The 21,592-nt window shown below is 43.7% G+C and overlaps 1 protein-coding gene across 1 annotated transcript in view; it reads left to right on the forward strand.

Moving 5' to 3' along the window:
- LOC124046567 (gamma-aminobutyric acid receptor subunit beta-1-like) overlaps positions 1-21,592 on the forward strand; it is a 67,115-nt gene that overhangs the window by 29,321 nt on the left and 16,202 nt on the right. Inside the window, exons 5-6 of the mRNA XM_046367084.1 lie at positions 14,684-14,708; positions 14,923-14,980. Of these exons, the coding sequence (XP_046223040.1) occupies positions 14,684-14,708; positions 14,923-14,980 (83 nt within the window). The remainder of the gene's footprint in view (positions 1-14,683; positions 14,709-14,922; positions 14,981-21,592) is intronic.

Genomic DNA, 21,592 nt, shown 5'->3' on the forward strand with positions numbered 1-21,592 from the left:
GATTTGACAGGAGTGCCGGAGGAATATCATGATCTGCGCACGGTCTTCAGTCGGTCCCCGGCCAACTCCCTTCCTCCTCACCGGTCGTAATTGATGATCTCCTTCCGGGGACCACTCCTCCTCGGGGTAGACTATGCTGAACGTATCTCGAGGATTATTTATCTGTGTCTCTTGGCGCCGGTACCATAGTGCCTTCTTCCTCTCCGGCCGGGGCGGGTTCTTTTTGTTAAGAAGAAGGACGGTACTCTGCGCCCCTGCGTGGATTATCGAGGCTGAATGACATAACGGTTAAGAATCGTTATCCGCTTCCCCTTATGTCATCAGCCTTCGGATTCTGCAGGGAGCCAGGTGCTTTTAAGTTGGACCTTCGTAACGCTTACCATCTCGTGCGCATCAGAGAGGGACGAGTGGAAAACGTTTAACACTCCCGTTAGGGCATTTTGAGTACCGGGTTCTGCCGTTTGGTCTCGCCAATGCGCCAGCTGTTTTCAGGCATTAGTTAATGATGTTCTGAGAGACATTTCTTTGTTTTGTCTATCTTGTGATATCCTGACTTTTTCACCGTCACTCGAGATTCATGTTCAGCACGTTCGACGTGTTCTACAGCGCCTTTTAGAGAATTGTCTCTACGTGAAGGCTGAGAAGTGCTCTTTTCATGTCTCCTCCGTTACTTTTCTCGGTTCCGTTATTTCCGCTGAAGGCATTCAGATGGATTCCGCTAAGGTCCAAGCTGTCAGTGATTGGCCCGTTCCAAGGTCACGTGTCGGAGTTGCAGCGCTTTTTAGGTTTCGCTAATTTCTATCGGCGTTTCATTCGTAATTTCGGTCAAGTTGCTGCCCCTCTCACAGCTCTTACTTCTGTCAAGACGTGTTTTAAGTGGTCCGGTTCCGCCCAGGGAGCTTTGATCTTCTAAAAGAACGTTTTACGTCCGCTCCTATCCTCGTTACTCCTGACGTCACTAGACAATTCATTGTCGAGGTTGACGCTTCAGAGGTAGGCGTGGGAGCCATTCTATCCCAGCGCTTCCAGTCTGACGATAAGGTTCATCCTTGCGCTTATTTTCTCATCGCCTGTCGCCATCTGAGCGCAACTATGATGTGGGTAACCGCGAACTGCTCGCCATCCGCTTAGCCCTAGGCGAATGGCGACAGTGGTTGGAGGGGGCGACCGTTCCTTTTGTCGTTTGGACAGACCATAAGAACCTTGAGTACATCCGTTCTGCCAAACGACTTAATGCCCGTCAAGCTCGTTGGGTGTTGTTTTTCGCTCGTTTCGAGTTTGTGATTTCTTACCGTCCGGGTAGCAAAAACACCAAGCCTGATGCCTTATCCCGTCTGTTTAGTTCTTCTGTGGCTTCTACTGATCCCGAGGGGATTCTTCCTTATGGGCGTGTTGTCGGGTTGACAGTCTGGGGAATTGAAAGACAGGTTAAGCAAGCACTCACGCACACTGCGTCGCCGCGCTTGTCCTAGTAACCTCCTTTTCGTTCCTGTTTCCACTCGTCTGGCTGTTCTTCAGTGGGCTCACTCTGCCAAGTTAGCTGGTCATCCCGGTGTTCGAGGCACTCTTGCGTCTATTCGCCAGCGCTTTTGGTGGCCGACTCAGGAGCGTGACACGCGCCGTTTCGTGGCTGCTTGTTCGGACTGCGCGCAGACTAAGTCGGGTAACTCTCCTCCTGCCGGTCGTCTCAGACCGCTCCCCATTCCTTCTCGACCATGGTCTCACATCGCCCTAGACTTCATTACCGGTCTGCCTTTGTCTGCGGGAAGACTGTGATTCTTACGGTTGTCGATAGGTTCTCTAAGGCGGCACATTTCATTCCCCTCGCTAAACTTCCTTCCGCTAAGGAGACGGCACAAATCATCATCGAGAATGTGTTCAGAATTCATGGCCTCCCGTTAGACGCCGTTTCAGACAGAGGCCCGCAATTCACGTCACAGTTTTGGAGGGAGTTCTGTCGTTTGATTGGTGCGTCCGTCAGTCTCTCTTCCGGGTTTCATCCCCAGTCTAACGGTCAAGCAGAGAGGGCCAATCAGAGGATTGGTCGCATACTACGCAGCCTTTCTTTCAGAAACCCTGCGTCTTGGGCAGAACAGCTCCCCTGGGCAGAATACGCTCACAACTCGCTTCCTTCGTCTGCTACCGGGTTATCTCCGTTTCAGAGTAGTCTGGGTTACCAGCCTCCTCTGTTCTCATCCCAGCTTGCCGAGTCCAGCGTTCCCTCCGCTCAAGCGTTTGTCCAACGTTGTGAGCGCACCTGGAGGAGGGTGAGGTCTGCACTTTGCCGTTACAGGGCACAGACTGTGAGAGCCGCCAATAAACGCAGGATTAAGAGTCCAAGGTATTGTTGCGGCCAGAGAGTGTGGCTTTCCACTCGCAACCTTCCTCTTACGACAGCTTCTCGTAAGTTGACTCCGCGGTTCATTGGTCCGTTCCGTGTCTCCCAGGTCGTCAATCCTGTCGCTGTGCGACTGCTTCTTCCGCGACATCTTCGTCGCGTCCATCCTGTCTTCCATGTCTCCTGTGTCAAGCCCTTTCTTCGCACCCCGTTCGTCTTCCCTCCCCCTCCCGTCCTTGTCGAGAGCGCACCTATTTACAAGGTACGTAGGATCATGGACATGCGTTCTCGGGGACGGGGTCACCAATACTTAGTGGATTGGGAGGGTTACGGTCCTGAGGAGAGGAGTTGGGTTCCGTCTCGGGACGTGCTGGACCGTTCACTTATTGATGATTTCCTCCGTTGCCGCCAGGATTCCTCCTCGAGTGCGCCAGGAGGCGCTCGGTGAGTGGGGGGTACTGTCATGTTTTGTCTTAGATTGTCTTGTCATTTTGCTTTTCCCTCTGTTCATTTTCCCCTGCTGGTCTTTTTAGGTTCGTTCCCCTTTTTCTCTCTCCCTTCCTCTCTCTCTTCTCTCTATCGTTCCGTTCCTGCTCCCAGCTGTTCCTATTCCCCTAATCAATCATTTAGTCTTCCCACACCTGTTCCCGATCCTTTTCCCTGATTAGAGTCCCTATTTCTCTCCTTGTTTTCCGTTCCTGCCCTGTCGGATCCTTGTCTATCGTTCACCGTGCTGTGTCTATGTATTGCCCTGTCGTGTCGTGTTTCCCTCAGATGCTGCGTGGTGAGCAGGTGTCTGAGTCTGCTACGTTCAAGTGCCTTCCCGAGGCAACCTGCAGTTCTTGATCAAGTCTCCAGTCTGTTCTCGTCATTACGAGTAGTATTATGCCTTTTGATTGTAAAGTTACTTTACTGGATTAAAGACTCTGTTTTCGCCAAGTCGCTTTTGGGTCCTCATTCACCTGCATAACAGATACCCCCAAAAAACGACTTAAGTGGTCTTTAAAGTATTTTTACCTAAGTACTTTACACCACTGGGTAAACTACACGGTAATGTAAAAGTTGTATTTTTTTGCGATCCAAAACGTAATAAGGTACACTTATCATAGTTCGGTTGTAATCCAGAGAGGTTAGAAAAATTATCTAGATCCTTTATGAGGCTGTGCAGGGATCCAGATTGTGGATTTAAGAGGAAATGTGAGTCATCAGCATACCTTTGTTTTTAAGACCTGGATGTCCAGCTCTTCTATATTATTATTATTATTATTATTATTATTATTGGATCTGATTTTAATAGCTAACATTTTGATGACCATAATAAATAGATATGCTGACAGTGAACAACCTTGTTTTACTCCTCTTGACAGTTTAATACTTTCTGAGAAGCCATTACTTATTATTTTACCCCTGAGGTTACTCTACATAACTCTACATGTGGTCCTTCTGTAGCTCAGTTGGTAGAGCATGGCGCTTGTAACGCCAGGGTAGTGGGTTCGATCCCCGGGACCACCCATACGTAGAATGTATGCACACATAACTGTAAGTCGCTTTGGATAAAAGCGTCTGCTAAATGGCATATATTATTATTATTATATTATATATTATTATATTTATTATATTATTATTATTATTATTATTATTATTATTAACCAATTTTATAAAAGATTCTCCAATATTAAAATAGTCCAGAATTAAAATAGTCTAGCCCTGGAGTTTTCCCTGGCCTAAAGGCTTTAATTTCATCAATACGTTGCAATACAAGTCTTTCTGTACAGGTGTTAATTTTACTCTATTATTAGGAACAAATTCCTTACAGTTAACTTTAGCTTGTGGAAATGGAGGAGACTGAAAATAAAACATACAGTGCCTTGCGAAAGTATTCGGCCCCCTTGAACTTTGTGACCTTTTGCCACATTTCAGGCTTCAAACATAAAGATATAAAACTGTATTTGTTTGTGAAGAATCAACAACAAGGGGGACACAATCATGAAGTGGAACGACATTTATTGGATATTTCAAACTTTTTTAACAAATCAAAAACGGAAAAATTGTGCGTGCAAAATTATTCAGCCCCTTTACTTTCAGTGCAGCAAACTCTGTCCAGAAGTTCAGTGAGGATCTCTGAATGATCCAATGTTGACCTAAATGACTAATGATGATAAATTCAATCCACCTGTGTGTAATCAAGTCTCCGTATAAATGCACCTGCACTGTGATAGTCTCAGATGTCCGTTAAAAGCGCAGAGAGCATCATGAAGAACAAGGAACACACCAGGCAGGTCCGAGATACTGTTATGAAGAAGTTTAAAGCCGGATTTGGATACAAAATATTTCCCAAGCTTTAAACATCCCAAGGAGCACTGTGCAAGCGATAATATTGAAATGGAAGGAGTATCAGACCACTGCAAATCTACCAAGTGTCACGGTCTGACCATCGTTCGTATGTGTTTTCCTTGTTTTAGTGTTGGGTGGGCATTCTATGTTGTGTGTCTGGTTTGTCTATTTCTATGTTTGGCCTGATATGGTTCTCAATCAGAGGCAGGTGTTAGTCATTGTCTCTGATTGGGAACCATATTTAGGTAGCCTGTTTTGTGTTGGGTTTTGTGGGTGATTGTCCTTAGTGTCTTGATGTCCTTGTTCTGTGTGTATGTGCACCAGTATTAGGCTGTTTCGGTTTTCGTTACGTTTATTGTTTTGTAGTATTTGTATTGATTCGTGTTTACGTTTGTTCATTAAACATGGATCGCAATCTACACGCTGCATTTTTGTCCGACTCCTTCACCTAAAGAGAACCGTAACACCAAGACCTGGCCGTCCCTCTAAACATTCAGCTCATACAAGGAGAAGACTGATCAGAGATGCAGCCAAGAGGCCCATGATCACTCTGGATGAACTGCAGAGATCTACAGCTGAGGTGGGAGACTCTGTCCATAGGACAACAATCAGTCGTATATTGCACAAATCTGGCCTTTATGGAAGAGTGGCAAGAAGAAAGCCATTTCTTAAAGATATCCATAAAAAGTGTTGTTTAAAGTTTGCCACAAGCCACCTGGGAGACACACCAAACATGTTGAAGAAGGTGCTCTGGTCAGATGAAACCAAAATTGAACTTTTTGGCAACAATGCAAAACGTTATGTTTGGCGTAAAAGCAACACAGCTCATCACCCTGAACACACCATCCCCACTGTCAAACATGGTGGTGGCATCATCATGGTTTGGGCCTGCTTTTCTTCAGCAGGGACAGGGAAGATGGTTAAAATTGATGGGAAGATGGATGGAGCCAAATACAGGACCATTCTGGAAGAACCTGATGGAGTCTGCAAAAGACCTGAGACTGGGACGGAGATTTGTCTTCCAACAAGACAATGATCCAAAACATAAAGCAAAATCTACAATGGAATGGTTCAAAAATAAACATATCCAGGTGTTAGAATGGCCAAGTCAAAGTCCAGACCTGAATCCAATCGAGAATCTGTGGAAAGAACTGAAAACTGCTGTTCACAAATGCTCTCCATCCAACCTCACTGAGCTCGAGCTGTTTTGCAAGGAGGAATGGGAAAAAAATTGTGCAAAACTGATAGAGTGCAAAACTGATAGAGACCCCAAGCGACTTACAGCTGTAATCGCAGCAAAAGGTGGCTGTAATGATATTCGTCTGCTGTTTGAAGAGAGTCAGACCGAAATGCAGCGTGTAGGTTACTCATGACTTTTAATGAAGAAAATAGCGGTACATGAAATAACTGAAAATACGAAAACAACAAACGAGAGAAACTAATACAGCCTATCTGGTGACTAACACAGAGACAGGTACAATCACCCACGAATTACAACGTGCACTCAGGCTGCCTAAATACGGTTCCCAATCCGAGACAACGAGAATCAGCTGACTCCAATTAGGAATCGCCTCAGGCAGCCAAGCTTAACTAGACACACCCCTAATAATACACACTCCCAATTAATACAAACCCCAATACGAAATACAACATATAAACCCATGTCACACCCTGGCCTACCCAAACAATTAACAAAACACAAGATACAATGACCAAGGCGTGACAGAACCCCCCCTAAGGTGCGGACTCTGGGACGCACCTCAAGAGCATAGGGAGGGTCCGGGTTGGCGTCTGTCCATGGTGGCGGTTCTGGCTCGGGACGTGGACCCCACTCCATAAATGTCCTAGTACCTCCCCTTCGCGTCCTAGGATAATCCACCTTCTCCGCCGACCATGGCCTAATAGTCCTCACCCTGATCCCCACATAACTGAGGGGCAGCTCGGGACAGAGGGGCAGCTCGGGACAGAGGGGCAGCTCGGGATAGAGGGGCAGCTCAGGATAGAGGGGCAGCTCAGGATAGAGGGGCAGCTCAGGATAGAGGGGCAGCTCAGGACAGCGGGGCAGCTCGGGACAGAGGGGCAGCCCGGGACAGAGGGGCAGCCCGGGACCGAAGCAGCCCAGTACTGAGGGGAAGCCCGGTACTGAGAGGGAGCCCAGTACAGAGAGGAAGCCTAGTACAGAGAGGAAGCCTAGTACTGAAAGGAAGCTCAGGCAGGTAGTAGGCTCCGGTAAATCCTGGCTGGCTGGTGGACCTGGATGATTCAGGTTGTCTGGCCGATCTAGAAGATCTTGGCAGACTGGCACTTCTGGCGGATCCTGGCAGACTGGTGACGCTGGGCAGACTGGCGGCGCTGGGCAGACAGGAGACTCCGGCAGTGCAGGAGAGGAGAAAGACTCTGGCTGAGCTGAACAGGCTAGAGACTCCGATAGCACAGGAGGGGAGAAAAGCACTGGCTGTGCTGAACAGGCGATGCGCACTGGACGCGCTGGGCCGACTGAGAGCACTGGTGGCGCTGGACAGACAGGAGACTCCGGCAGCGCAAGAGAGGAGAAAGGCTCTGGCTGCGCTAAACAGGCAGGAGACTCCGATAGCGCAGGAGAAGAGAACAGCTCTGGTTGCGCTAAACAGGCGGGAGACTCCAACAGCGCAGGAGAGGAGAACAGCTCTGGTTGCGCTAAACAGGCGAGGCGCACTGGACGCGCTGGGCCGACTGGGAGCACTGGTGGCACTGGACAGACAGGAGATTCCGGCAGCGCAGGAGAGGAGAAAGGCTCTGGCTGCGCTAAACAGGCGAGGTGCACTGGAGGCCTGGTGCGTGGTGCTGGAACTGGTGGTACTGGCGCGAGGACACGCACAGGAAGCCTGGTGCGGGGAGCTGCTACCGGAGGACTGGTGTGTAGAGGTGGCTCTGGATAGACCGGACCGTGCAGGCGCACTGGAGCTCTTGAGCACCGAGCCTGCCCAAGCTTACCTGGCTCGATGCCCACTCTAGCCCGGCCAATAGGAAGGGCTGGTATGAGTCGCAGCTGGCTCTGCACCCGCACTGGAAACACCGTGCGCTCCATAGCATAACACGGTGCCTGCCCGGTCTCTCTAGCCCAACGGTGAGCACAGGGAGTATGCACAGGTTTCCTACCTGGCATAACTATTCTCCCTTTTAGCCCCCCCCAATAAATTTTTTGGGGTGACTTTCCGGTTTCCAACTGCGTCGCAGTGCTGCCTCCTCATACTCGCGCCTCTCCGCTTTAGCTACTTCTATTTCCTCCTTGGGACGGCGATATTCTCCCGGCTGCGCCCAGGGTCCTTTTCCGTCTAATATCATCTCCCAAGACCAGAAGTCCTCATATTGCTGCTCCTCACAATTAACAGGGAGAGTAGGCTCAGGTCTGACTCCTGACTCTGCCACTCTCTCTCTGCGCTTTCCCCCGTTACCTACGGTTTTCGCTCTGTATAGCCGTGCTTTCCTTTTCGATTCAATCCGTGTATAGCCCTCTTTGCATTGCTGTAGGGAATCCCAGGCGGGCTCCTGCACTCGCTCTGGGTCGGCCGCCCACCTGTCGATTTCCTCCCACGTCGTATAATCCCTGCTTCTGCCGTCCATATCGTCCTCCTTCAGATCCTGCCAGTTCACACGCTGCTCGGTCTGTGAATCGTGGTGGGTGATTCTGTAATGATATTCGTCTGCTGTTTGAAGAGAGTCAGACCGAAATGCAGCGTGTAGGTTACTCATGACTTTTAATGAAGAAAATAGCGGTACATGAAATAACTGAAAATACAAAAAACAAAAAACGAGAGAAACTAATACAGCCTATCTGGTGACTAACACAGAGACAGGTACAATCACCCACGAATTACAACGCGCACTCAGGCTGCCTAAATACGGTTCCCAATCCGAGACAACGAGAATCAGCTGACTCCAATTAGGAATCGCCTCAGGCAGCCAAGCCTAACTAGACACACCCCTAATAATACTCCCAATTAATACAAACCCCAATACGAAATACAACATATAAACCCATGTCACACCCTGGCCTACCCAAACAATTAACAAAACACAAGATACAATGACCAAGGCGTGACAGTGGCGCTACAAAGTATTAACTTAAGGGAGCTGAATAATTTTGCACGCCCAATTTTTCAGTTTTTGATTTGTTAAAAAAGTTTGAAATATCCAATAAATGTCGTTCCACTTCATGATTGTGTCCCACTTGTTTTGATTCTTCACAAAAAAATACAGTTTTATATCTTTATGTTTGAAGCCTGAAATGTGGCAAAAGGTCGCAAAGTTCAAGGGGGCCGAATACTTTCGCAAGGCACTGTATGCTTAAAGTACTTTTGCTTTCTCTTTCATATAATTTGGTGAATCATGGATGACTCCGTCATCTGTAACAAGTTTCTGTAAATAGTTTTTGGTAGCATTTCTATGTTGAAAATTCAAAAATAATTTGGTTCATTTTTCACCATTTTCCACTCAACTCGGTTTATTTTTGTAATACATTATACTTTATTGTTCCCGAAAAAAGTTCCAAAAAATGTTTTCCACCCTCTAACTTAATCTGTGCCTTCATGGTACAGTTTTTATTGCTATCCATCTGTATTGTTATTTCTTCTATTTCCTTTGTTAATATGAACTCTTTTGGCCCAAATATATATATTTTTAAAGATGAATATTGAATTGCATGACCTCTTAAGGTACATTTTAATAGTGTCCCATACAATAAGGGGATCTGCTGTCTATGTTATGCAGGCAAAAGTCAGTTATAAATGCGGATGCCAAATACAGTATTTGATGGCTCGACTGCATTCTGTCCCCTATCAAAACTTTCCTTACTTTTGGTGCCAGCGCGAAGGATACAAGAAAGTAATCAAGACCACTAGCTTGATTAAGCCTCCTCCATGTATATCTCCCTGAGTCTGGATTTTTAAGCTTCCATATATCCACTAATTCTAATGTGTCCATAATATTCGTAAATTCCTTAATTGCACGAGGGTGATAGTTTGTAGCATGATTTCCTTTACGATCCATTGAGGTACTTAAACTGTATTATAATCTCCTGTCATAATAATAGAGTAATTGGTTGCTTTTGAGCTCGATAGATTCGTACAGTATATATGATTTTGAAGAAGTATAGATCATTATTATTTGGACCATATAGATTAATTAGCCAAATGTGTTTATTGTTCTATAGCATATTTAAAATGATCCACCTTCCTTTCGGATCTGTTATTTATTAATATCATCACCCCTTTTGAGTTTCTTTGACCATGACATAAATATATTTCCCCCTCCCAGTCCTTTTTCCATACAACTTCATCTGTAATTGTAGAGTGAGTTTCCTGTAAACAATATATATTATATTCCTTCTCTTTTAGCCAGTTAAAGACTGATCGCCCTTTTCTTATTATCTCCTAAGCCATTACAATTATAACTAGCTATACTTATTTCACCACTTACCATAATGGCATAATGTTTCAATGCTTACCATACGATATGCCTGTAAACGTACTACCACAAATGACCATGATGATCAAGCTGCTAGAATTTATCCTTACGTACCAACACTACCAGAATCACTGTCTGACATCTACCCATGTACCTCTACCATAATATATGCACTGCTAAACATACTGCAGCTGCAACTGATTCTAAGTAAACCTCCAATTGTCTTCCAATATCCCTCCTGTGAAAGCCTTCCCCCATCACAGAAGGAGGTGTTGTCACTGATACTATCATACCACCCCTGTACCTGTAACGCTCCTTTAGCATCCTAAAACACTTCTTCAACCACCTATCAATGTGGTCCAGGTAAAAACCCGGGACTCTCCCATAAACCTGTTTTCAATACTGCCACCCCTCAAGTGCCCAGCCAAAACCCCTATAAGTATATGGCATGACCACGAGAGGAGCATCCTCTTTAGGAATTAGCCACATAACAAATGGAACATTTTTAAAAGAACAGAGTGAAAGTTTAAAAAATAATTGGGTAGTACTGAGGACAATAAGACCTACAAAATGTACAAAAATACCCAGAAAACAACATTACTAAGTTATTACCGTCCTGAACCATGGCAATGTCTTAAGCACTGTCATACTAGATTGCACTAACAGACAGTTACTCTGCACCATGAGCATGTAATTCATGTGGCTATCTGTCAGTGTCAGTGTTTCCCCTGCTCTCATGTCTTTCTCTGTATAATGTGAATACCACTCTGCCTCTCGTTGTCTTCCTCCCTTCTTCTATCCCCGCCTCCCTCACAAACGCACCCAGAAAAAACTTGCATGTCATTATGGCAACTTTTCTCCTTTGCTTCTCACACACAATTCTCACAGTTTCACATTGAGCAGTGAGACCTCTTCACATTCGAATGCTGCAGAATTATTATTCCCCGCAGACTAACAAACTTATTCAGCCAGTGTGCTGCTGCCTGCTGTCTACAGTGAGCCAGCTATATTTAGGCTGACTGGAATGACCTCACCAGTTACTGTAGTGTACACGTCTGCTGTTACCTTCACGTGTTTATAGTATCCACCCATATGCATATGGTCTGAATGGTCACTGCACACGCTATCAAACAGTAGGCCTATTAGTTATGCTCAATGAAGATTGATTGAATATTGCAACGTATTTTTAGTTCAACCTTTTAATCAATCTAGCATCACGTTCATATCTGGTAATTACTCATTTTTAGGCAGCACTGACACTTCTTCTCCCGGTGCTTCAGCATGTGAAGGAAAAGAGTGTGTGTGTGTGTGATTTAACATTTCATGAAGTATAGCGGTCATGTAACAAAAAGCTTTATGCTCAGTCAAATTTGACAGGTTATTTAACAGATCAGCGCTCTAGCTAGCACACTTTTTCAGTAAAAAAACAAACACCGTAAGACAATAGAGTTGAGCATGTCTTACATTCATCTTCCCCTGGAAAACAGTATCAATTGTTACTGAGTGGACTATCCTGGTTAAATCACTATACTAGTATAACTGCAGACATCTCAATAGCATCACTTCTCCAATATCAGTAATGATTCCTCTCACATTAACAATGCATTACTCTCGCCAGCTGCATTCGCCATCTCAGAAAACACAATCCAATACTAATGCTGCAGTCAGTCACGCCTGTAACATCTATCACGTATCAATCATGACGCTCATTACCATCACGGATGCAAAGCCCTCCTCTGTTCCTAATGTGTGTTTGATCTGTATTGATCTGATGTGGAGGGGATGTTAAACACCAAGGTAATTGGGAGAGGGTTTGGCGCTTATAGAGAGCTCTCTGCTGGACGGTAGGGTACACCCTTACTGACGCCCCTACGGTGCTCTATTTTTACCCCATCTCTGCAGCTGCTTTATAATTCATCCAGACTTCCCTAATGCATTTGGTGTGTCCGAGACATGGTCCACAGTCACAGAATTTTCAGCTGCAGTGTAAGATAAATTATGCCCAGAGCTTTTTAGTTCACAACATCGTTGCGGCTGAAATTGACAGATATTGGTCCCACTGGACACTCGCTATCACTTGGTGAGGAAAGTGGCTATGGGCCAATGAGATGAGCTTTTACAGGGCAGGGCGTTTTGGATTGGACGAAGACCAGAACTAATGCACTGCAGACAGCCACTGGACTTTGGGATGCCCTTTACCTGTGCATGGTTCTAATGCTACATTCCAAATCGATTCCTAGCCTCTAGTCCCTTGGCACAACATCTGGATCTGAAAGGATTGGATTGGTATACTGAACTGCATGGTTTATAGCTCAGCCTTGCCCTCTAATAGGCAATAACTATACAATACTTTCAGATCAGCGTAGGTAGTAGGGGCTAGGGGAGGATTCAAAATGTAGCATGTACTACTATGCTTTCCAGGTTTTGGCAATAGGTTATTCCCTCAAACTGAGCAAGTGGCAGCTTGAGTGAGTTTTAGGCGCTCCGCGATGTTTGACATTTTGCGGCAGGAGAAGCTAGAGAGTAATGGGGAAACAGCAGAGGATCAATGGAAATGTCTAAAACAGCTAGGGGGCTCAGGTTGGGTTAGGTGAATTCATTGCTGGCTATTACTCATATATCGGCAGTCTCACTGTGTGTGTGTGTGTGTGTGTGTGTGTGTGTGTGTGTGTGTGTGTGTGTGTGTGTGTGTGTGTGTGTGTGTGTGTGTGTGTGTGTGTGTGTGTGTGTGTGTGTGTGTGTGTGTGTGTGTGTGTGTGTGTGTGTGTGTGTGTGTGTGTGTGTGTGTGTGTGCTCTTTTTCTGTCTCAGGTCTCCTATCATTTTAAACAGGGGTTATGCAGTGGAAAATGGACACAGAAACTTTACAGTAGTAGTTTCCTGTTCACAATGATAAACCAATGTGCAAACATGTTAGTTGTACAGGGCAACAGGAGCTTGGAGGCACTTTAATTGGGGAGAACGGGCTTGTGGTATTGACCGAAGCGGGAATAAATAGGGACTATCTAATCAGTAAAGGACTCAACAGGTGTGGGAAGACTAAATGGATTACATAGGAACAGCTGAAGCTTGAAGAGGGAAAGAACCTAATCAGTGGAATGGGATCAAACAAATGGTTTCCATGTGTTTGATGCTATTCCATTTGCTCCGTTCCGGCCATTATTATGAGCCAGAACAGTAAAGTGCATATGTTGTATAAACAAATGGACTTCTCTGAACGTCTAATGTTATCTGTGAACAGTGACACCAGCACACTATCTAAAGTAATCCTTTACTCAACATAAGCGGTTTACATAAAAATCTATGAAATTGACCTATTCTCATTGTATGTGGTTTGTGAACATTGAGAACTCCACAAGGGATGTGACTCTGACCCTTTCCCCCCCAAGGGCCAGCCAACCCCTCGGCAAGCAGCTTGTAATAAAATGTGGTCACAACCTTGACCCTTTTCTGTCAGAGACCAAATAAACGTCATGAATACATAAGCACAGCCACTTACTTCACTGTTTGCGAACATTTTGGGTTTAATCAATACTACAAGAATAAAAGCACTCACAATCCTCAATCGTCAAATTGAAGTGTGCTCTTTCAAATGACACCTAAAAGTGAAGAAGTCACAGATTTTAAAGTCCGCCAGTGTTCATTCTTAAATAATCGTAGTGGTAATTAAGATGTAACAGAGCATTTTAAATAGGGAGGGCGCAGTATGAAGGCAATTATGGGAGTGAAAAATAGTTCAATTTCCAGTGAAACCATGGAGAGATTTGTGCGACAGAACGCTGAGTACAGTATGTACTTTGTGTGCTTCCTGAGTCAATGTGTGCGAGATGGATGCGTTTTTCATTTCTCTCTGTTATTAGGTCAACCATTTTCACTGCACCTGGAAGGGTTTACATGACATTTTATGAAATGTAATACATCTCCGTCCCCCCCAAAAAAACATTTTACGTAGGTCTCATATTTAACTCTTGTTTCTCAAGTGTTCCTGACCATAACATACTACTCCTGATTAATGATGTCTTCACACATATTGTATACTATATGACCTGTGCTTATAAAGACACACAGATGTAGCATCTTAATTTGAACCAGTTTGCTACAGCAGGAAAATAATCCTGCAACAACAGGAATTGTGAGTTATTATGCGGATTATAATTAATGAACTTTTTTGTAGGGATTTTTTTCATTTTTCGTAATGAAAATAAAGTGGTAATTGCAAACTTTTGAATCCTTTAACATCAAATACACTAAAAGTTTTCAAGTTTCCTGCATTGCAAGTCTAATAGCAAACAGGGTGATCAAATTAAGATCCTACATCTGTACATTATGGTAAGGGTTAGTGAGATAGTAGTCCTATCGGATGTGGGGGTATATTTCACATTTCTGTGCTAGATACAGTATATGCAAATGATGGAGAGAGAGGGGTGGGGGAAGGTAGAGATTCTCTCTCTCTCGAACATACCCTCCCACCCACCCCCCTCACTCTTTATCTCTCTCTCTCTCTCTCTCTCTCTCTCTCTCTCTCTCTCTCTCTCTCTCTCTCTCTCTCTCTCTCTCTCTCTCTCAGGATCACCACTACTGCAGCTTGCATGATGGATGATGGACTTGCATACAGGAACGGAAACCCGAGAGAGGAGAGGGGAGAGAGGGGATAGAAGGAGGGAAAGGTCCCAAGACCAGCAGAGGGAAACTCACTCATGGGGAGTATCAAGATGACAATAAAATGACAAACATTGCTCTCTGTGGTTTGTGAACATTGAGAACTCCACAAGGGATGTCTCTGACCCTCTCCAAGGGCCAGCCAACCTCTCAGCTTGTAGATACCCACTGGATGAGCAGAACTGCACCCTGGAGATCGAAAGCTGTGAGTGACATCACTGTAAAATCACTGTAGTGTAGAGACTTATCTCAGCTTCGTGTGGGCTATTTATCACTACTGGCAGAGCCACCCCTAGCCTTTTGGGGGCCTTAAGCTAGATTTGTTTGGTGGGCCCCTCCCACCTCGCAGGCAAAACATTTTACTGTCTCCCGCCTTGGCAGCTAATAATTTCCTGCAATTCTATACATGTGGACATGGCATAAGTCAATCATGCCAAAATGTGTAGAATTGCAGGAAATTTGCTTTAAAATTGTAAAAAAAAAAAAAAAAAACTAATGTTCTCTCCACCCCATCACAAAATGAGTATCTGAGAGAGATGTCAATGGGAGCCCCCTGGAGGTTAGGGTCTCTGGGCGCATGCCCTGCGAGCACTGGTCAGTAATTTGGTGATGATTAATACAATGTTTCGATAGCTGGCTAGACTACCGTACCAAGCAATCTACAAAAAATTGCTGACATGGGCTAATTGAGTGGCTGTCAGTGATTGACATAACAAGTGAAAACTGCTGATGCACAACCAAATGTTGAATGTATTGGGAAGTTGCACCGTATGTATTCTCCTTTTCAGTAAGTTGAGACTCTGACTGAGTTCCCCAAAACATTTAAAATATATATATTTTGTATATTTTGGGGGGTCGAGTCCCCCTAGCGGCCGCGGGGCTCTACACACAATGCGTAGTCTGTGTATAGGCAGAGGCGGGCGACACTGATTACTGGGCATGTTTTTGAAAGCTTGTGCCTATACATAAATCAAAGGTCTACATGACTATGGGTGCTTTTGAATAAATCCTAAGGACCAGTTTCCCTGACCAAGATTGAGCCTATTCATGGACTAAAAGGCACTTTCAATGGAGATTTTCTATTGAGCATGCTTTTTAATCCAGGAATAAACATAATCTGGGTCACTGAAACTGGCACTAGCTACATCCTTCAATTATAACATTCTTCTCGCTCTGTTTTAATGAATCTACACATCTCGTGACAACATCTCTCAAGTCGGTATATTTTCACACATTATTCTGTTAAACAGGTCTATGTACCTCATTTAAGGGATAACTTTTTTCCAAATCATGGCAAAATATCTTCCCAATTGAGGACATGATGTACATTAAGCAGGAAAACAAACAGCACTTTACTACTTTTCAGCACTTTTCAACTATGCAAACTGGCATTTTTTGTTAAATCAAACTTGGCCGGAGTGTTTCAGTTGAATAATACATGCTACCTGCATGGATTGTTAAATCAGTGCAACAGACATGGATGCTTAGCTTTGGTCATTATGACAAGGTTATAGCAATCACTATAAGGCCCTGTGGAGCTGCTGGATTCATGAATTGACCGGGTTGATGTATATAATCATTTTGACAACACCTTACTCAAACCCTCTATCACATCATTGGTCTTAATTATGAGATAGTTACCTAGGCGCAATACTAATTTTTGCAACAATCAAGACTGCAAGCCAGACAAAATTAAACTAGCCTATTTATATAATGAATATTAATTTGGAGGGCAGAAATAATTAAATATTAAAACATTGGACCTCTCACTAAAGGCTTCAGTCATACACAAACTATACATAAATTTGAACTGGTTCTCTAGCAGATGAGTAAGAATGGCTCACCTGTGTTCAAGAATGGCCTTTTTCCCTTCATTCAGATTACAACCTCTAACTTTTAGTTATTTGAAAATGAAAATCTCAAATATCGCTATTTCTAAAACAAGCCATAGAAAGCTGGTTCCAATTTCAGTGTAATCCACCTGAAAAGACAGAACAAATATTATGGTTAAACTCAAATATAGTTTTTGCTAAATGTTTTTTGTATACATTTTGTAAAATATATCATAAATATGACAAAAATTATGTAAACGTCTGCTCTATCCAAAATGACAACCAACTGATTGCAGCATTAACACAAAAATGGAGGAAGCATGTGGAAAGGGAGGCACTTGTCTGTCGGCCCTGCATTGAAGACCACAAAATTACAGATGCACCATACATTTGCCAGCAGCATACCACCCTGCATATCACTGCTGGCTTGCTTCTGAAGCTAAGCAGGGTTGGTCCTGGTCAGTCCCTGGGTGGGAGACCAGATGCTGCTTGAAGTGATGTTGGAGGACCAATAGGAGGCACTCTGGTCTAAAAGAAATCACAATGCCCCAGGTGCAGCGATTGGGGACACTGCCCTGTGTAGTGTGCTGTCTTTTGGATGGGATGTTAAATGGGTGTCCTGACTCTCTGAGGCCATTAAAGATCCCATGGCACTTATCGTAGGGGTGTTAACCCCGGTGTCCTGGCTAAATTCCCAATCTGGCCCTCAAACCATCACGGTCACTTAATAATCCACAATTTACGATTGGCTCATTCATCCCCCTCCTCTCCCCTGTAACTATTCCCCAGGTTGTTGCTGTAAATGAAAATGTGTTCTCAGTCAACTTACCTGGTAAAATAACAAATAAATAAAAAATACAGGTTGCAAAATAGTTGGGAGGAGATTTTGAATGTACCTATTCCATGGAACATGGTTTATGAAATGATAGTCAAAATAATGCCAGATTCAAATCTTAAGAGTATTTAATTGATGATACAAAAGTCTTGCAACCAATAGAATGTTATATACAGTGCATTCGTAAAGTATTCAGACCCTATAACTTTTTGCAAATGTTGTTAAATTACAGCCTTAATTCTAAAATTGTATTTATTTTTTACACACCATACCCCATACTGACGAAGCAAAAACAGGTTTTTAGAAATTGTTGCTACTTTATTAAACATAACACTAAAATATTAAATTTAGATAAGTCTTCAGAAGCTTTACTCAGTACTTTGTTGAAGCGCCTTTGGCAACAATTACAGCCTTGTGTCTTCTTGGGTATGATGCTACAAACTTGGCACACCTGTATTTGGGAAGTTTCTTCCATTCTTCTCTGCAGATCCTCTCAAGCTCTGTCAGGTTGGATGGGGAGCATCGCTGCACAGCTATTTTCATGTTTCTCTAGAGGTGTTCGATCGGGTTCAAGTCCAGGCTCTGTCTGGGCCACTCAAGGACATTCAGAGACTTGTCCCGAAGCCACTCCTGTGTTGTCTTGGCTGTGTGCTTCGGGTCTTTGTCCTGTTGGAAGGTGAAACTTCACCCCAATCTGAGGTCCTGTGCACTCTGGAGCAGGTTTCCATCAAGGATCTCTCTGTGCTTCATTCATCTTTCCCTCGATCCTGGCTAGTCTCCCAGTCCCTGCCGCTGAAAAACATCCCCACAGCATGATGCTGCCACCACCATGCCTCACAGTAGGGATGGTGCCAGGTTTCTTCCAGACATGACACTTGGTATGTAGGCCAAACGGTTCAATCTTGGTTTCATCAGAAAGAAGAAACTTGTTTCTTACGGTCTGATAGTCCTTTACCTGCCTTTTGGCAAACTCCAAGCGGGCTGTCATGTGCCTTTTACTGAGGAGTGGCTTCCGTCTGACCACTCTACCATAAAGGCCTGATTGGTGGAGTGCTGCAGAGACGGAACTCTGGAGCTCTGTCAGAGTGACCATCGGGTTCTTGGTCACCTCCCTGACCATGGCCCTTCTCCCCATATTGCTCAGTTTGGCCAGGCGGCCAGCTCTAGGAAGAGTCTTGGTGGTTCCAAACTTCTTCCATTTAAGAATGACAGAGGCCACGGTGTTCTTGGGGACCTTCAATGCTGCAGAACTGTTTTAATACTCTTCCACAGATCTATGCCTCAACAAAATCTTGTATCTGTGGTTTACAGACAATTCCTTTGACCTCATTGCTTGGTTTTTGCTCTGACATGCACTGTCAACTGTGGGACATTATAAAGACAGGTGTGTGCCTTTCCAAATCATGTCCAATCAATTGAATTTACCACAGGTGGATTCCAATCAAGTTGTAGAAACATCTCAAGAATGATCAATGGAAACAGGATGCACCTGAGCTCAATTTCAAGTCTCATAGCAAAGGGTCTGAATACTTATGTAAATAAGGTATTTCTGTTTTGTATGTTGTATAAATTTGCAAACATCTCAAAAAACCTGATTTCGCTTTGTCATTATGTGTAGATTTATGGGGGAAAAATAAATGGAATACTTTTTAGATTAAGGCTGTAACGTAACAAAATGTGGATAAAGAGAATACTTTCTGAATGCCCTGTATATAGGGGATATAACCATCACACCTCTGCAGATTATTTTGCAACAGAATCATTAGATCACTTGTTTTGGTACTGCCCATATTTAGCTTGTTTTGGTCGCAGATTCAGGAATGTCTGAAAAATTACAACATTTACTCGGTGCTAACTCTGCAAATAGCACTCCTGGGTGAATTGAAAAGTCAATTGATCAATAGTATAACAATACTCTTAGCAAAAATGTGTATTTTTTAGATGCAATCTGTAGAAGCTGTGAGAATAGGAAGATTCAGATATTTTGTGAAACATGACAGTGGAAAAATATAGGGCAGCTAGAAATCAAAACTCCAAGGTCTTCAGAGATATATTGGAGGGGTTGAGGGTAGCTAAAGGCTGGGACTAAAAACAAACAAAAGATGATTAATATATGTACTGTGTTGGGGCCTCCCGGGTGGCGCAGTGGTTAAGGGAGCTGTACTGCAGCACCAGAGACTCTGGGTTCGTGCCCAGGCTCTGTTGTAACCGGCCGCGAGGTCTTTGGAGGTTCTTGTCTCATCGCCAACCAGCAACTCCTGTCGGGCGCAGTGCATGCTAACCACGTTTGCCAGGTGCACGGTGTTTCCTCCAACACATTGATGGGGCTGGCTTCCAGGTTGGATGCGCTCCGTGTTAAGAAGCAGTGCGGCTTTTCTGTATCGGAGGACGCATGACCTTCGTCTCTCCCGAGCCCGTACGGGAGTTGTAGCGATGAGACACACAAAACAAAATGTACTGTATATAATATATATAAGCTGAAGTTTATTGTTGTCTTATTTATTGTTGGTTTATTCCAATTAGGGGAGAGGTTATGGGAAAATAATAAAGAATATAAATATCAAATGAATGACCAGTCAAAATTTTGGACACCTACTCATTCAAGGACTTTTCTTAATATTTTACTATTTTATACATTGTAGAATAATAGTGAAGACATAAACTATGAAGTAGCGCACAAAGAATCATGTAGTAACCAAAACCAAAAAAGTGTAACGCACTTTGCACCTTCTTGGCATTCTTGGCGGCAGGTAGCCTATTCGTTAGAGCGTTGGACTAGTAACCGAAAGGTTTCAAGATGAAATCCCCGAGCTGACAAGGTAAAAATCGTCGTTCTGAACAAGGCAGTTAACCCACTGTTCCTAGGCCATCATTGTCAATAAGAATTTGTTTTTGACTTGCCTAGTTAAATAAAGGGGACATTTTTTTTCTTCTCGCAATCAGCTTCAAATGGAATGCTTTTTCTACAGTCTTGAAGGAGTTCCCACATGCTGAGTACTTGTTGGCTGATTTTCCTTCAGTCGGCAGTCCAACTCATCCCAAACCATCTCAATTGGGTTGAGGTCGGTTGATTGTGGAGGCCAGGTCAACTGATGCAGCACTCCATCAAATAGCCCTTGCACAGCCTGGTGGGGTGTTGGGTCTAATGTCCATTGCTCGGGTTTCTTAGCCCAAGCAAGTCTCTTCTTATTATTGGTGTCCTTTAGTAGTGGTTTCCTTGCAGCAATTCGACCATGAAAGCCTGATTCACGCAGTCTCCTCTGAACAGTTGATTTTGAGATGTTGGCTAATTGAACTCTGTGAAACATTTATTTGGGCTGCAATTTGAGGCTGGTAAACTCTAATGAACTTATCCTTTGCGGCAGAGGTAACTCTGGGTCTTCCATTCCTGTGGCGGTCCTCATGAGAGACAGTTTCATTTCAGCACTTGATGGTTTTTGCTACTGCACTTGAAGAAACTTTCAAAGTTCTTCAAATTTTCTGGATTGACTGACCTCCATATCTTAAATCAATGATGGACTGTCGTTTATTAAAGCTGTTCTTCTCAAAATATGGACTTGGTCTTTTACCAAATAGGGTTATCTGTATACCACCCCTACCTTGTCACAACACAACTGATTGGCTCAAACGCATTAAGGAAAGGAATTCCACAAAGGAACTTTTAACAAGGCACACCTGTTAATTGAAATGCATTCCAGGTTACTTCATGAAGCTGGTTGAGAGAATGCCGAGTGTGCAAAGCTGTTATCAGGCCAAAGGGTGGCTACTTTGAAGAATTTCAAATATAAAATCATTTTGATTTGTTTAACACTGTTTTAGTTACTATATGATTCCATATGTGTTATTTCATAGTTTTGATGACTTCACTATTGTTCTACAATGTAGAAAATAGTCAAAATAAAGAAACTCTGGAATGAGTAGGTGTGTCAACTTTTTACTTGTACTGTATGTATGTATGTATGTATGTATGTATGTATGTATGTATGTATGTATGTATGTATGTATGTATGTATGTATGTATGTATGTATGTATGTATGTATGTATGTATGTATGTATATATATTTTTTTAAATTTTTTATTTATTTATTTATTGCAAAAAAAAATATATGGGTTATTGAAAATGATGCAGACAATTACATCGATAGAAGC

The sequence above is a fragment of the Oncorhynchus gorbuscha genome, linkage group LG10, assembly GCF_021184085.1.
Source record: "Oncorhynchus gorbuscha isolate QuinsamMale2020 ecotype Even-year linkage group LG10, OgorEven_v1.0, whole genome shotgun sequence".
Lineage (NCBI taxonomy): Eukaryota > Metazoa > Chordata > Actinopteri > Salmoniformes > Salmonidae > Oncorhynchus > Oncorhynchus gorbuscha.